Source organism: Hylobates moloch, unplaced genomic scaffold (assembly GCF_009828535.3).
Source record: "Hylobates moloch isolate HMO894 unplaced genomic scaffold, HMol_V3 SCAFFOLD_3, whole genome shotgun sequence".
NCBI classification, from domain to species: domain Eukaryota; kingdom Metazoa; phylum Chordata; class Mammalia; order Primates; family Hylobatidae; genus Hylobates; species Hylobates moloch.
Genome location: NW_026652278.1, coordinates 119,966,385 through 119,980,908, shown reverse-complemented (window position 1 = coordinate 119,980,908; position 14,524 = coordinate 119,966,385). Strand labels below are relative to the sequence as shown.

The window sequence follows — 14,524 nt, the reverse complement described above, 5'->3', positions numbered from 1 at the left end:
GGAGGCTGAGGCAGGAAAATCTTTGAACCTGGGAGGCAGAAGTTGCAGTGAGCCAAGATTGTGCCACTGCACTCCATACTGGGCAACAGAATGAGACTCTGTCTCAAAAAAAAAAAAAAAGAAAAGAAAAACAGAAAAAGCAGATTAGTGATTGTGGTTACCAAGGGCTGTGCGTAGGGAAAGAAATTGGCTACAAAAAAAAAAAGATGTTGAAAGCATTTCTAGAAACAGGCCAAATGAGAGACTTTTTTTTTTCCCCAAAGTGCTGGGATTACAGCAATGAGCCACCATGCCCAGCCAGAAGGACTATTTTAAATTAGCCTTTCAATAAGTGGGAACAGCTGGGAGTGCTGGCTCACACCTGTAATCCCAGCATTTTGGGAGGCGGAGGTGGGCGGATCACGAGGTCAGGAGTTCGAGAGCAGCCTGGCCAAGAGAGTGAAGCTAAGTCTCTACTAAAAATACAAAAATTAGCCGGGCATGATGGTGCGTGCTTGTAGTCCCAGCTACTCAGGAGGCTGAGGCAGGAGAATTGCTTGAACCCGCGAGGCGGAGGTTGTGGTGAGCCGAGACCGTGCCACTGCACTCCAGCCTGGGCAACAGAGTGAGATGCTGTCTAAAAAAAAAAAAAAATACACACACACACACACACACACACACATACACAGGAACACATGCTTTTTTACAGTAACCTGAAGAAATTTTTGTTTGATTGCGCCGTTGCACTCTATCACCCAGGTGAGCTGCCACGCCCAGCCCTGAAGAAGTTTTAAGGACCAAGGATGTTCAAAAGGGTTAAAGTTTGAAGGATCAGGTTTAAAATAGGTTGACTAATTGAGGGGGAGAGGAAGGAGAAAATACATAGTAACATCATTAGCAATACTTTCAGGGATTTCCAAGGTTAGACATTTATGAAGGTTTTACAAAATAGAAAAACATCATGGAATGCTGTCTGAGCCTCAAGCAACTACAGATTGTCTGTTTTTAATACTCTGTTTTTTAGACAAGTTTTAGGTACAAAGGAAATTTGAGTGGAAAGTACAAATTGTTCTTCAAATGAGCAATTACCTCTAAGATGAGATTAAGGTTTGTAGTGAGAGCCTGAACACGCTGAAAACCAGCAATCAGGGAAATAGGCAAGAAACCTTGTTCATCCATCTTTCCCCGAAGAAAGAAGTCTCGTTCCAAATTTTCTACACTGAAGTAATATTCACTGAAAAGAGAAATTAGAATTTCATCCATTTATTTAGTAGGAAATAGATATTTCTATTGCTCGCACATTAACTGTGAAAACCAATCATTAACATGAAAATATTGTAATTTGGTTAACAATATGTATAGCTCTAATACAACATAGATAGGGTAAACATATAAGATAGCAAAAAACCCTACTGAATTAATAATTTCTCTTAAACTTAAAATACTGATTATTTTCCAAAAAATTAATAACTTCTATTTAGATCAGCTTCACTAAATATTTAATTAAGCTGCTCATTTTACCTTAAAATAGTTCCATAATTGATTTTAATGAGTTAATTAGATGAAAATCTTTACAAAGCCACTTCTACTTGTTTCATTTAAGCATTAGATAACAAAGCCAATCACATGTTAGCATAATGCCTTCCACCTTTTTCCCAGTCGCTGAGAAGAATGGTATACTGGAAGTATTCCTTGTCAAATTCGCATACAGAAAAGTAGTTCATTTTGTTTTCTAAATTGACAAAGTATTGACATGTTTAATACTTCTGAAGCCTAGTAACCAGCACAATTCTTAGTTAAAAACTCAGTGAGGCTGGGCGCGGTGGCTCACGCTTGTAATCCCAGCACTTTGGGAGGCCGAGGCGGGCGGATCACGAGGTCAGGAGATCGAGACCATGGTGAAACCCCGTCTCTACTAAAAATACAAAAAATTAGCCGGGCGTGGTGGCGGGCGCCTGTAGTCCCAGCTACTCGGAGAGGCTGAGGCAGGAGAATGGCGTGAACCCGGGAGGCGGAGCTCGCAGTGAGCCGAGATTGCGCCACCACTTCACTCTAGCCTGGGCGACAGAGCGAGACTCCGTCTCAAAAAAAAAAAAAAAAAAAAAAACTCAGTGAACATGTCCAGGCGTGGTGGCTGACGCCTGTAATCCCAGCACTTGGGGAGGCTGAAATGGGTGGATCACCTGAGGTCAGCAATTCAAGACCAGCCTGACCAACATGGAGAAAACCTGTCTCTACTAAAAACACAAAATTATCCGGGTGTGGTAGCGCATGCCTGTAATCCCAGCTACTCGGGAGGCTGAGGCAGGAGAATCCCTTGAACCTGGGCAGCGAACATTGCAGTGAGCCAAGATCGCATCATTGCACTCCAGCCTGGGCAACAAGAGCAAAACTCCATCTCAAAAAAAAAAACAAAAAACACTTAGTGAACACACAGGCATATGTGCACATATATATTTTGAATGATTCAAGTCCTCCATGCTTCTTTCTTTGATAGACAGACTATAAGACATTAAGTAACGGTGGCCCGGTGAGGTGGCTCATGCCTGTAATCCTAGCAACTTCGGAGGCCGAGGTGGGTGGATCGCTTGAGGTCAGGAGTTTAAGACCAGCCTAACCAATATGGGGAAACCTCATCTCTACTAAAATACAAAAACTAGCTGGGCATGGTGGCGGGTGGCTGTAATCCCAGCTACTAGAGAGGCTGAGGCAGGAGAATCGATTGCACCTGGGAGGCAGAGGTTGCAGTGAACAGGGACCACTATACTCCAGCCACTATACTCCAGCCTGGGCGAAAGAGCAAGACTGTCTAAAAATAATAATAAAAGACATTAGCCAGGCGTGGTGGCTCACGCCTGTAATCCCAGCACTTTGGGAGGCTGAGGCGGGCAGATCATGAAGTCAGGAGATCGAGACCATCCTGGCTAACATGGTGAAACTCCGTCTCTACTAAAAATACAAAAAAATTAGCCGGGCGTGGTGGCAGGCGCCTGTAGTCCCAGCTACTCGGGAGGCTGAGGCAGGAGAATGGCGTGAACCTGGGAAGCGGAGCTTGCAGTGAGCCAAGATTACACCACTGCACTCCAGCCTGGGTGACAGAGCGAGACTGCATCTCAAACAGAAAAAAAAAAAAAAAAAAAAGAAAGACATTAAGGGTGAACAGAATACAGCTAAAGAAGGAATATCCTTGACACCATGAGGCACATGGAGGCAAAAATATAGAAGATGATTAGATGTTTTATCTTCTCTTGAAAAACACAAACCCACTTAACCTTTCCGAGAGAAATGTAAATGGATGAACTGTCAGTATGATCAGTAACTACAAATCCCAAGATATAAAGATAATATTCACAATACATTTAATAATAGCCTTTGAGAAATACATGTTTATCCACATCACAGGAAAGGTTAAAGAGACAGAGAGAAATACATGTTTAAATTATAGCCTCCATATATATAAATGAGAGTATGAGGATTTTAAAGACAGAGAAGAAGACAAACAGGAGAAAATAAAGAGAAGAATGATACAAAAGAAATACATAACATCAATGATGATGGGGCCTATAGTTTAATAATCCCACACTATTTCCAAATCACAGAGAAAGTTTTCAAACATGGAATACAAGTTATGAGAAAACAAACCAGCTCACATTTTTGGGTATAAAACTCAGTGACTAAAGATGCCCTTGAAGTATATGGGCCAAATTCTATCTTTGAAAAAAAGGCATCTATAACTGAAAACTGGTTTTCAGCTACCTTTTACTGAAGGGGAAGAAAATAAATCAACTTATTTTAAGAATGTGAATAGCCAAATTTTCCTTTAATAGTTTGATATTTATCCAATTGTCAGAGTGCAAAGCTCTCTCAAAGGCTACTGAAATACCACTGACATCTCAGTAACACTAGTAAATCATTTACTTTTTTTTTTTTTTTTTTTTTTTGGAGATGGAGTTTCACTCTTATTGCCCAGGCTGGAGTGGGATGGCATGATCTCGGCTCACTACAACCTCCGCCTCACAGGTTCAAGCGATTCTCCTGCCTCACCCTCCTGAGTAGCTGGGACTACAGGTGTGTGCCACCATGCCCGGCTAATTTTTGTATTCTTAGTAGAGACGAGGTTTCACTATGTTGGCCAGCCTGGTCTCGAACTCCTGACCTCAGATGATCCACCTGCCTCAGCCTCTCAAAGTGCTGGGATTACAGGAGTGAGCCACCACGCCCTGGCCTCATTTACTCTTTTTAAACACTGAAGGAAAAAATCTAAGTCTTAAAGAAATGAAGATTCTGATGGTTGGTACACCTCAAAAGCCTTATTCATAATGTCTGGCATGTGGTAGATACATAATACATGTGTTAAAATTCTAAAATTTCATGCAGGGCACGGTGGCTCACGTCTGTCATTTCCACACGTTGAGAAGCCATGGCGGGCAGATCACCTGAGGTCAGGAATACGAGACCAGCCTGACCAACACGGTGAAACCCCGACTTTACTAAAAATACAAAATTAGTCGGGCATGGTGTTGCATGCCTGTAATCCCAGCTACTCAGGAGGATGAGGCTGGAGAATCGCTTGGACTCAGGAGGTGGAGGTTGCAGTGAGCCGAGATTGCACCACTGCACTCCAGCCTGGGTGACAATAGCAAAACTCCATCTCAAAAGAAAAAAAAAAAATTCTAAAATTTCAGACATTAAGACATTCGATTTAGTCACAAGTTACAACTGTTCTTAGCTGTGAGATGTGAACTTCCCTAAATCAATAATAAACTGTCCTGGCCAGGCGCTTTGAGCTCAGGAATTCGAGACCAGACGGGGCAACACGGCAAAACCCCGTCTCTACTAAAAATACAAAAATTAGCTGGGCACAGTGTCATGCGCCTCTAATCCCAGCTATTCAAGAGGCTAAGGCAGGGGAATTGCTTGAACCCGAACCCGGGAGGCAGAGGTTGAGGTGAGCCGAGATTGCGCCACTGTACTCCATCCTGGGCAACAGAGTGAGACAATGTCTCAAAAAAAAAAAAAAAAAAGAAAAAAGGAAAAAACCTCTAAAGATCTGCAAATCTGTCAGAGTGCTGTCATCTGAGTGCCAAGAGAGATTATCACAGCTAGAAATCATCAAGATCTTTACATTTTAATGCTGACATCACAAAGAATTAATATAAATTTTCACTTAAAATGTTAAAAACAAGTAGGCCGGGCGTGGTGGCTCACGCCTGTAATCCCAGCACTTTGGGAGGCAGAGGACGGCGGATCACGAGGTCAGGAGTTCGAGACCAGCCTGACCAACATGGTGAAACCTTGTCTCTAATAAAAATACAAAAATTAGCATCTCAAAAAAATAAAAACCAATGTTAAAAAAAGTAGACTGCAATAAGAAGTTTTTAAAATGTTAAAAAAAAAAAAAAAAAGGGTCAGGCACGGTGGTTCACGCCTGTAATCCCAGCCCTCTGGGAAGCCGATGTGGGTGGATCACCTGAGGACAGGAGTTTGAGACCAGCCTGACCAACATGGAGCAACCCCGTCTCTACTAAAAATACAAAAATTAGCCTGGTGTGGTGGCATATGCCTTTAATCACAGCCACGTGGGAGGCTGAGGCAGGAGAATTGCTTGAACCCGGGAGGCGGACGTTGCAGTGAGCCGAGATCGTGCCATTGTACTCCAGCCTGCGCAACAAGAGCGAAACTCCATCTCAAAAAAAAAAAAAAAAAGTTAAAAAAAAAAAACCCTCAACCATTTTGAATACGTTTAGGCCTCATACTTTACAATACATTTTGCATCATTTTTCCACAGGTGTCAGGAAAAATTATTATTATTATTATTTTTTTTTTTTTTGAGACGAAATCTGGCTCTTTTGCCCAGGCCGGACTGCAGTGGCGCTATCTCGGCTCACTGCAAGCTCTGCCTCCTGGGTTCACGCCATTCTCCTGCCTCAGCCTCCAGAGTAGCTGGGACTACAGGCGCCCGCCACCGCGCCTGGCTAATTTTTTGTATTTTTAGTAGAGACGGGGTTTCACCGTGTTAGCCAAGATGGTCTCGATCTCCTGACCTCGTGATCTGCCCGCCTCGGCCTCCCAAAGTGCTGGGATTACAGGCGTGAGCCACCGCGCCTGGCCAGGAACATTTTTAGTGACTTCTCAAAAAGAAAATCAAAACCTCAATCAATCAGCCCATCTATATATTAGAAACCAAATAATATAAAGTAAAAAGCACAACTCCTTCAAAGCCACATCTCCACTAATCAAAGAATGGTAATAATAACAAGTCACACTAAACCTAGTGCTCTACTAACATTTGCCAAAATCCCTACTGCTAGAACAACAACAAAAAAAGAGGCATGACCAATGCCATGTCTGACATTTTGCTCAGTGTCCTAGGGACATCATCAAGTCCTACCTTAGAGGCTCTGGATTCTACACTGCATGATCAGAAATTTTGTCAACACTGAAGTAGCTCTGTTCCTCCCTCACTTGTATGAGCACACTGGAGGCCGATTATCCTGACATGGAGTTGCATGTCCACTGTCAGGTCTCAGAAGGGACTTGGCAGCAAAAGTTACAAAAAAGACAGTAATAGTGGTATGAAGTTGACAGCCACATGTCAAGCACTTTGTGCCCATAAAAAGGCCCTTTTCTTCAGTGTTTGCATCAACTGTAACAAAAGAAGCAAGAACAATATAAACAAGTTGCTCCACACTGTAAGCAAATTGGATCCACCATGAAGGCAACCCAGGAAGGTGCCTGGCTGATGATGATAAAGAAATTTTCTAGTAACAGAGTAGAGTCTATTTTATTTTGGAAAAATAGATGATTTAAAAATGCTTATGCCCTTTCAAAAACAGCCCTTTTCCTTCACCTTGTAAGGAGAGAAACATTTCAAGTTTTAACAAATTGGTTATGCAAATTGCTTGGCAACATTTTTCTCTTGCCTCTATAAAAACATACTATATAAATAAGCAAAATATCCTATACAATACTAATATGTATAGGGTTTGTTTTTTCTTTCAGAAAATAGAACTAATATTCTCCTGACTTCACATTCAGTACCCAGAAAGCAACTACTATGAGAACTAGAGTAAGAAATCTGAACTAAAATATAAGGTAGTCCCCATTTAATTGTGTCACAAAGAAAAACTTAGAAGATAAAAAAAAACTTAAGAATTCAAAAGTCAATTGCTAAGAAGAAAATCAAAAGATACTACCATTTTTTATTTATGTTCATTTGCAAATTCTAATATAAACACCTATTGGCAAATAATAAGCCAAATTTTACTTGTTCAATTTCAAGTATATATAGAGAAGCTTTACAGTCTTATATTTATTCATATTATGCAATAAATTTTACCTAATCTCCTTTAAGGAGAAAAATATCTAAATAGTATAGAAGCCAGGAGACTTATATAAACAACATAAACCAAATACAAAATTTTTAAAATACCTATTTTAATCACATTCCCTAAAAATATATAATCAAAATAATTAACATTTTCCAACCTTTACAAATAAGTAGCTTTAAAAATGTTATAAACAGGCCAGGCATGGTGGCTCACGCCTATAATCCCAGCACTTTGAGAGGCCAAGGTGGGCAGATCAGCTAAGGCCGGGAGTTCGATACCAGCCTGGTCAACATGGCGAAACCCGTTCTCTAGCAAAACTACAAAAGTTAGCCAGGTGTGGTGGCGTGTGCCTGTAATCCCAACTACCCAGGAAGCTGAGGCGGAACAATCACTTGAACCCAGGAAGCAGAGGTTGCAGTGAGCCAAGACTACCACTACACTCCAGCCTGGGCAACAGAGTGAGACTCTGTCGCAAAAAAAAAAAAAAAAAAAAAATTATAACATATTCATTATCAACGACATTAAAGTTTGATATTGCAACAGATTTTGCTATCCCATCTGCTTACATCAAACATCCACTTACATTTGACGCTTAATATACTCTTTAAGCAATGCTTCTTCCACAGGATACACCTGTACACCTGTACCATCATCATAGTAATACATCATACTGGTATTAAGTTCTGTTTGAAATGGTTGATCAGTCCTTTCACCATGTTCTTGATAACCATATGAATAATCAAAGTTCACTTGATGTGAATAAAGAAAAAGAAAGGTAATCACATATTAGAAAAAAAATAGTTACTACAGATAAAGTGAAGAACTTCAAAGGTTAACAAACATAAAACTATCTATTCTCAAAGAAAATTAGTTAAAACATAATAAAGGATAGTTGCTCTATTTTTTTCAAAGTTTATCTAATTTAACAAAACAAAAATTATGTCATACATCGAGGATTTCCTCTGCCTCGTCCTCTTCCCCGTCCTCGGCCTCTTCCTCGACCTCTAAAGGAACCTCGGATATTACCGCCCTCACTTCTCACACTGGAAACTTCATCTTGATCATCTCTTTTTTCTCTATCTCGCTTCCAACCTTTTAAAAATAAAAATATTTTTATATACTTCAATTTGCCAAGTAAAATAACATGACTGCCTTTATGAAAACATAGTAGCCACCTTCTTCCACTTTGTAACCAATTAACAGTAGCCAGGCATTTTTCAGATGGATACAAACTGAAGAGATGCAGTAAGAATTTATCAAAAATATCTCTAGCATAAAACAGAGCCTAAAAGGTACTAACACATGAAGAATACATTCTAACAAGTAACATACTAGAAAGGTAAAGAGATAGTTTTATTAAGATTGTGCTGTTAAAGATTCAAGAAGTTCCAAGACTACTAAGTTTGTATTACATAAAACTGCTAAAAAACATTTCTCACAAAATATTTAAGGATGGTTCTATTTAAGTAAATGACATTCCTTATAAAGTAAAAAGGAAATGAAAACACAAAACGAATTGAGAAAAGATATCTGAAGCGAAATATAGAAATTCTATCTAGAGTACATGTAAGAACTCATACCACTCTCTCTCGTGCAACACACACAGACACAACCACTCAATGGGAAAAATATCTAAAATACAAGCAGGGCAAAAAAATGCAAGTGGACAATAAATACAGAAAACAGTGCCTACCAGTGGGTCAATAATCATACAAGGCTGGGTGCGGTGGCTCAGGCCGGTAATCCCAGCACTTTGGGAGGCCAAGGCAGGCGGATCAACTGAGGTCAGGAGCTGGAGACCAGCCTGGCTGACATACTGAAATAACGCCTCTACTAAAAATACAAAAATTATCTGGGTGCCATAGTGCACACCTGTAATCCCAGCTACTCGGGAGGCTGAGGGAGGAGAATCACATGAACTTGGGAGGCAGGGGTTGCACTGAGCCAAGATTGCACCACTGCACTCCAGCCTGGGCTACAGAGCAAGAGTCCCTCTCAAAAAAAAAAAAAAAGAAAGAAATCATAAAAAGAGGCCCGGTGTGGTGGCTCACACTTGTAATACCAGCACTTTGGTAGGCTGAGACAGGCAAATTGCTTGAACTCAGGAATTCAAGACCAGCCTGGGAAACATGGCGAAACCCTGTCTCTACCAAAAATACAAAAAATTAGCCGGGCGTGGTGATGGAGTTCCTGTAATCCCAGCTACTCGGTAGGCTGAGACGGAAAAATTGTTTGAACCTGGGAGGCAGACGTTGTAGTGAGCCAAGACCCTGCCACTACACTCCAGCCTGGGCAACAGAACGAGACTCCGTCTCAGAATAAAAAAAAAGAAAAACGAAAACAGTGCTCAGCCTTATTGACTGTAAGAAATGCAAATTAAGACAACGAAAGGCTCTTTACCCCAGTACAACAAATATTTTAATGTCTCTAATATGAAATGTTGACAAAGTTTAAAAAGGTAGAACATTAGCCAGGCGCGGTGGCTCACACCTGTAATCCCAGCACTTTGGGAGGCTGAGGTGGGTGAATCACTTGAGGTCAGGAGTTCGAGACTAGCCAGGCCGACATGGCAAAACCCCATCTCTACTAAAAATACAAAAATTAGCCAGACATAGTGGTGGGCGCCTGTAATCCCAGCTACTCGGGAGGCTGGGGCAGGAGAATCGCGTGAACCTGGGAGGCAGAGGCTGCAGTGAGCCAAGATCTCGCCGCTGCACTCCAGCCTAGGTAACAGAGTGAGACTCTGTCTCAAAAAACAGGTAGAACATTCATATATTGCTAATGAGGTTGAAAATAGGTATATCTACTTTGAAAATCAACTTGGAATAATCTAATTAATGTGAAGATATGCAAATCCTAGAGACAAGGTTTTACAACCTTAGCACTTTAGACTCTGGTGTGGGGGCCTGTTCTGTGGACTACAGGATGTTTGGCATCATCCATGACCACTACCCACTAGATGCCAGTAGCACCCACTCACTCCCTCAGTTGTGACAACCAGTAACAGATATCTCCAGACAATGCCAAATGACTCTTTGGGGAAAAAAAAATCACCCTCACTGAGAACATTACCCTAGATCCTATAGTTCCATCCTCAATGCTTAGACCTAAAACAGTCTTTTTCAAACATTTCCCTTTTTTTTTTTTTTAATAGAGATGAGTTCTCACTATGTTGCCCAGGCTGGTCTCAAACTCCTGAGCTCAAGCGATCCACCCACCTCCCCTTCCCAGATCCAGCCACCTCCCCCTCCCAAAGTGTTGGGATTACAGGCGTGCACCACTGCGCCCAGCCACTTTTTCAAACATTTCTGCCTTAATCTGTAAGTAAGCCTTATTTATTTCACACACAAGTACGCTTACAAAAAATTTAATAATTTAAACACATATCATTTAAAAATTTACTATGTGAAGCATTCTAGGTTTTTAAAAACCTGATCATGAACCAATATACTGATTTCACAACCCACTCACAGACTGTAGTGTCTGCAGTCTGAAAAAATTACCCTAGGCTCAAGCCTCTTGTACTTGTGTGCTGGAAAACATGCATTAAAATGTTCTTGGTAGTACTTTAATATTAAAAAAAACTAGAAACAATCCAAATACCCACTGTTAGTACAGATTTTATCAAATAGTGAAACAGCCCTTCAGCAGGAAAAGACTTACAGTAATACAACCAACATGCATTAATCTAAAGAAAAGTAGGCTGAATTAAAAAAAAAAAAACAAAAATTCCTGCCAAAGAATGTTGATAAAGTCACATTGCATGGCGATTTCAAAACATGCAAGAAACCCATGCACTTAAGCTCATTTTTTCCGAGACAATGGCATGAAATTGCAGAGTGCACAAAGTGAAGTTTAAAAGTAATACTAACATACATTTCTTAAACAGGGTGTTTCCACTGTTCATCATAATCATCATCATCATTATTATTGATTTTAGAGATGGGGTCTCACTCTGTCACTCAGGCTGCAGTGGCATGATCATAGCTCACTGCAGCCTCGAACTCTTGGGCTCTCAAGCAATCCTCCTTACCTCAGCCTACCAAGTAGCTGGGACTACAGTTGAGTGCCACCATACTCAGCTCATTATATTGTTGTTCTGTATAACTTTGTCTATTTTCTTATATATTCAATATTTAATAAGAAAAAAATTAATGAAATTATGAGAATCCATTACTTTTAGAATAAAAACTTAAAATTACATTTTGAAAAACAATTGGAAAAAAAGTCCATTTTTCTATAGACAAGTTTTATACATAAATACATATATATGTATATATGCTCCCCCACACACATGTATGATCATTGTGCACTACAGCCCCAAATTCCCAGGCTCAAGCAATCCTCCTGCCTCAGCCTCCCAAGTAGCTGGGACTACAGGCTTGCACCACTGCATTTAGCTAAAGTTTTATAATTTAAAAGTCATATTTTGTGGACAATTGAGAAAAATTAACTTATTGACTAGATTTTAGATGGTACTAGGAAACTAGTGTGATTTTCTTAAATGATGTATTTTCTTAGGACATTAGTAATAAAGCATCAACATCTCCAAGTTACTTTCAAGGGATTCAGCAGATGAATGAACTAAATACAGAGAAATTATTAATCTAGATGGTGGCTAGACAGGTATTCACTGTACAATTCTTTCAATTTTTCGTATGTTTAAAGTTTTTCATAATATATTGCAAATTTTTTTAATCAAAATATATTTACCTCTACATAGGTATATTTAAAATTTTTGAATGCTAATATTATGTCTGTAAAATTTCTTTAGGCCTTCTTATCCATTCACAGGACACGATTTACCAGATTTCAGCAAAAAAACTATAAAAACAAATGCTCATCCTATTGTTTCCACATATCCTATCCTCTGCTTTCTGAAAATCTGAGCAAATCCTGTGAAAAAATGTATCTGGGCCAGATGCAGTGGATCACACCTGTAATCCTAGCACTTTGGGAGGCCGAGGGAGGCAGATCACTTGAGGTCAGGAGTTCGTGACCAGCCTGGCCCAACATGGTGAAACCTTGCCTCTACCAAAACTACAAAAATTAGCCAGACATGGTGGCCCATGCCTGTAATCCCAGCTACTCGGGAGGCTGAGGCAGGAGAATCTAGCCTGAGCAATAGTGCGAGACTCTGTCTCAAAAAAAAAAAAAAAAAAAAGTATCTAGCCAATGATTTTAATGAAAGTAAAACCATTCAGTAAAGACTAATGGGCCAGGGTGCAGTGGCTCATACCTGTAATCCCAGCACTTTGGGAGGCAGTGAGCCAAGATCGCGCCACTGCACTCCAGCCTGGGCGACACTGTGAGGCTTTGTCTCAAAAAAAAAAAAAAAAAAAAAAAGACTAATGGAATACTTTATAATGGACTGATCAACCTAACACCTGAGCTAACTCAATATTAACACAACTGAAAGTGAAATACACACAGCAGTATTCCAAGCAAAAAAATAAGCCTGAACCTAATCAACCTAGCTCTTTCTTATTGCCAGTTATAAAGAGAAAAGACAAAAGGCGGCCGGGCGCGGTGGCTCACGCTTGTAATCCCAGCACTTTGGGAGGCCGAGGCGGGCGGATCACGAGGTCAGGAGATCGAGACCAGGGTGAAACCCCGTCTCTACTAAAAATACAAAAAAAATTAGCCGGGCGTAGTGGCGGGCGCCTGTAGTCCCAGCTACTCGGAGAGGCTGAGGCAGGAGAATGGCGTGAACCCGGGAGGCGGAGCTTGCAGTGAGCCGAGATTGCGCCACTGCACTCCAGCCTGGGTGACAGAGCCAGACTCCGTCTCTTTTTTTTTTTTTAAAAAAAAAGACAAAAGGAACAGGCAGGCCAAGTACAGTGGCTCTCACACCTCTAATCCCAGCACTTTGGGAGGCTGATGCTGGAAGATAGCTTGGGCCCAAGAGTTTGAGACCAGCCTGGGCAACATGGGGAAACCCCATCTCTACAAAAAAATACAAAATTAGCCAGGTACAGTTGTGCATGCCTGTAGTCCCAGCTACTGAGGAGGCTAAGACTCGCTAAGACTCGCTTGAGCCTAGGAAGTGAAGGTTGCAGTGAGCCGAGATCGTGCCATTGCACTTAGCTTGGGAGACAGAGTGAGCCCCTGTCTCAAAAAACGGAACATGCAAATGCTAAAGAATACCATGACAAAGCGGCTGGGCGCGGTGGCTCACACCTGTAATCCCAGCACTTTGGGAGGCCAAAGAGGGCGGATCATGAAGTCAGGAGATCAAGACCATCCTGGCTAATGTAGTGAAACTCCCTCTCAACTAAAAACTACAAAAAAATTAGGCGGGCGTGCTGGCAGGTGCCTGTGGTCCCAGCTACTCAGGTGGCTGTGGCAGGTGAATGGTGTGAACCCGGGAGGCGGAACTTGCAGTGAGCCGAGATCATGCCACCGCACTCCAGCCTGGGTGACAGAGCGAGACTCCGTCTCAAAAACAACAACAACAAAAAATGCCATGAAAAAGCAATCAGCCAAATCCAAAATACATGAATTCCACTAGACATGGGACTTAACACATAGCAAAGAGAAAAATAGTTGCTGATGAAAATGTAAAATGCTACAAGTAGCAGTTTCTTATAATGTTAAATATACAGCTACTATATGACCAATCAATTCACTCACAGGCATTTGAGAAACACATACATTCCACACAAAGACTTGTAAACAACTATTCATCAGCGTTATTCATGAAGACCAAAAACTATAAACAAGCCACTTATCCATCAACAGATGAAAAGACAAAGGGCTATATGCATTCAACAGAATATTATTTGGCAATAAAGAGGGAGAAGCTAAGTGCAGTGGCTCACGCTTGTAATCCCAACACTTCGGGAGGCCGAGGCAGGAGAATCGCTTGAGGCTAGGAGTTCAAGACCAGCCTGGGCAACAAAGCAAGACTGTCTCTAAAGAAAACTTTTTTTTTAATTAGTCGGGCATGGTGGCACGCACCTGTCATCATAGCTACTTGGAGAGCTGAGGCAGGAGGATCGCTTGAGCCCAAGAGTTCAAGACTGCAGTGAGCTATGACTGTCCCACTGCACTCCAGCCTGGGCAACAGAATGAGACCCCACCACTTATTTAAAAAAAAAAAAAGGAAGCTAAGGCATGTTTGAAAAGTCTGAGAAAATTATTATCTCCACAGTCTCAAAGCCTCTCTCCACAAATTACATAGTAATTACAAAGGGATTAAAGAAATTAAACAA

General features: G+C 41.1%; 1 protein-coding gene across 6 annotated transcripts in view; it reads right to left on the bottom strand.

Annotated features, from left to right (window-relative positions):
- Positions 1-14,524, bottom strand: part of LARP1B (La ribonucleoprotein 1B) — a 153,688-nt gene that overhangs the window by 116,566 nt on the left and 22,598 nt on the right. For 5 of the 6 annotated variants that reach the window (XM_032146902.2, XM_032146896.2, XM_032146939.2 and 2 more), the window contains exons 6-8: positions 8,259-8,402; positions 7,894-8,059; positions 1,069-1,213 (exon numbers count right to left, since the gene is read on the bottom strand). In XM_032146902.2, the coding sequence (XP_032002793.1) occupies positions 1,069-1,213; positions 7,894-8,059; positions 8,259-8,402 (455 nt within the window). Of the gene's footprint in view, positions 1-1,068; positions 1,214-6,370; positions 6,599-7,893; positions 8,060-8,258; positions 8,403-14,524 lie in introns of those variants that run through there. The other variant, XM_032146914.2, reaches the window with a different exon arrangement.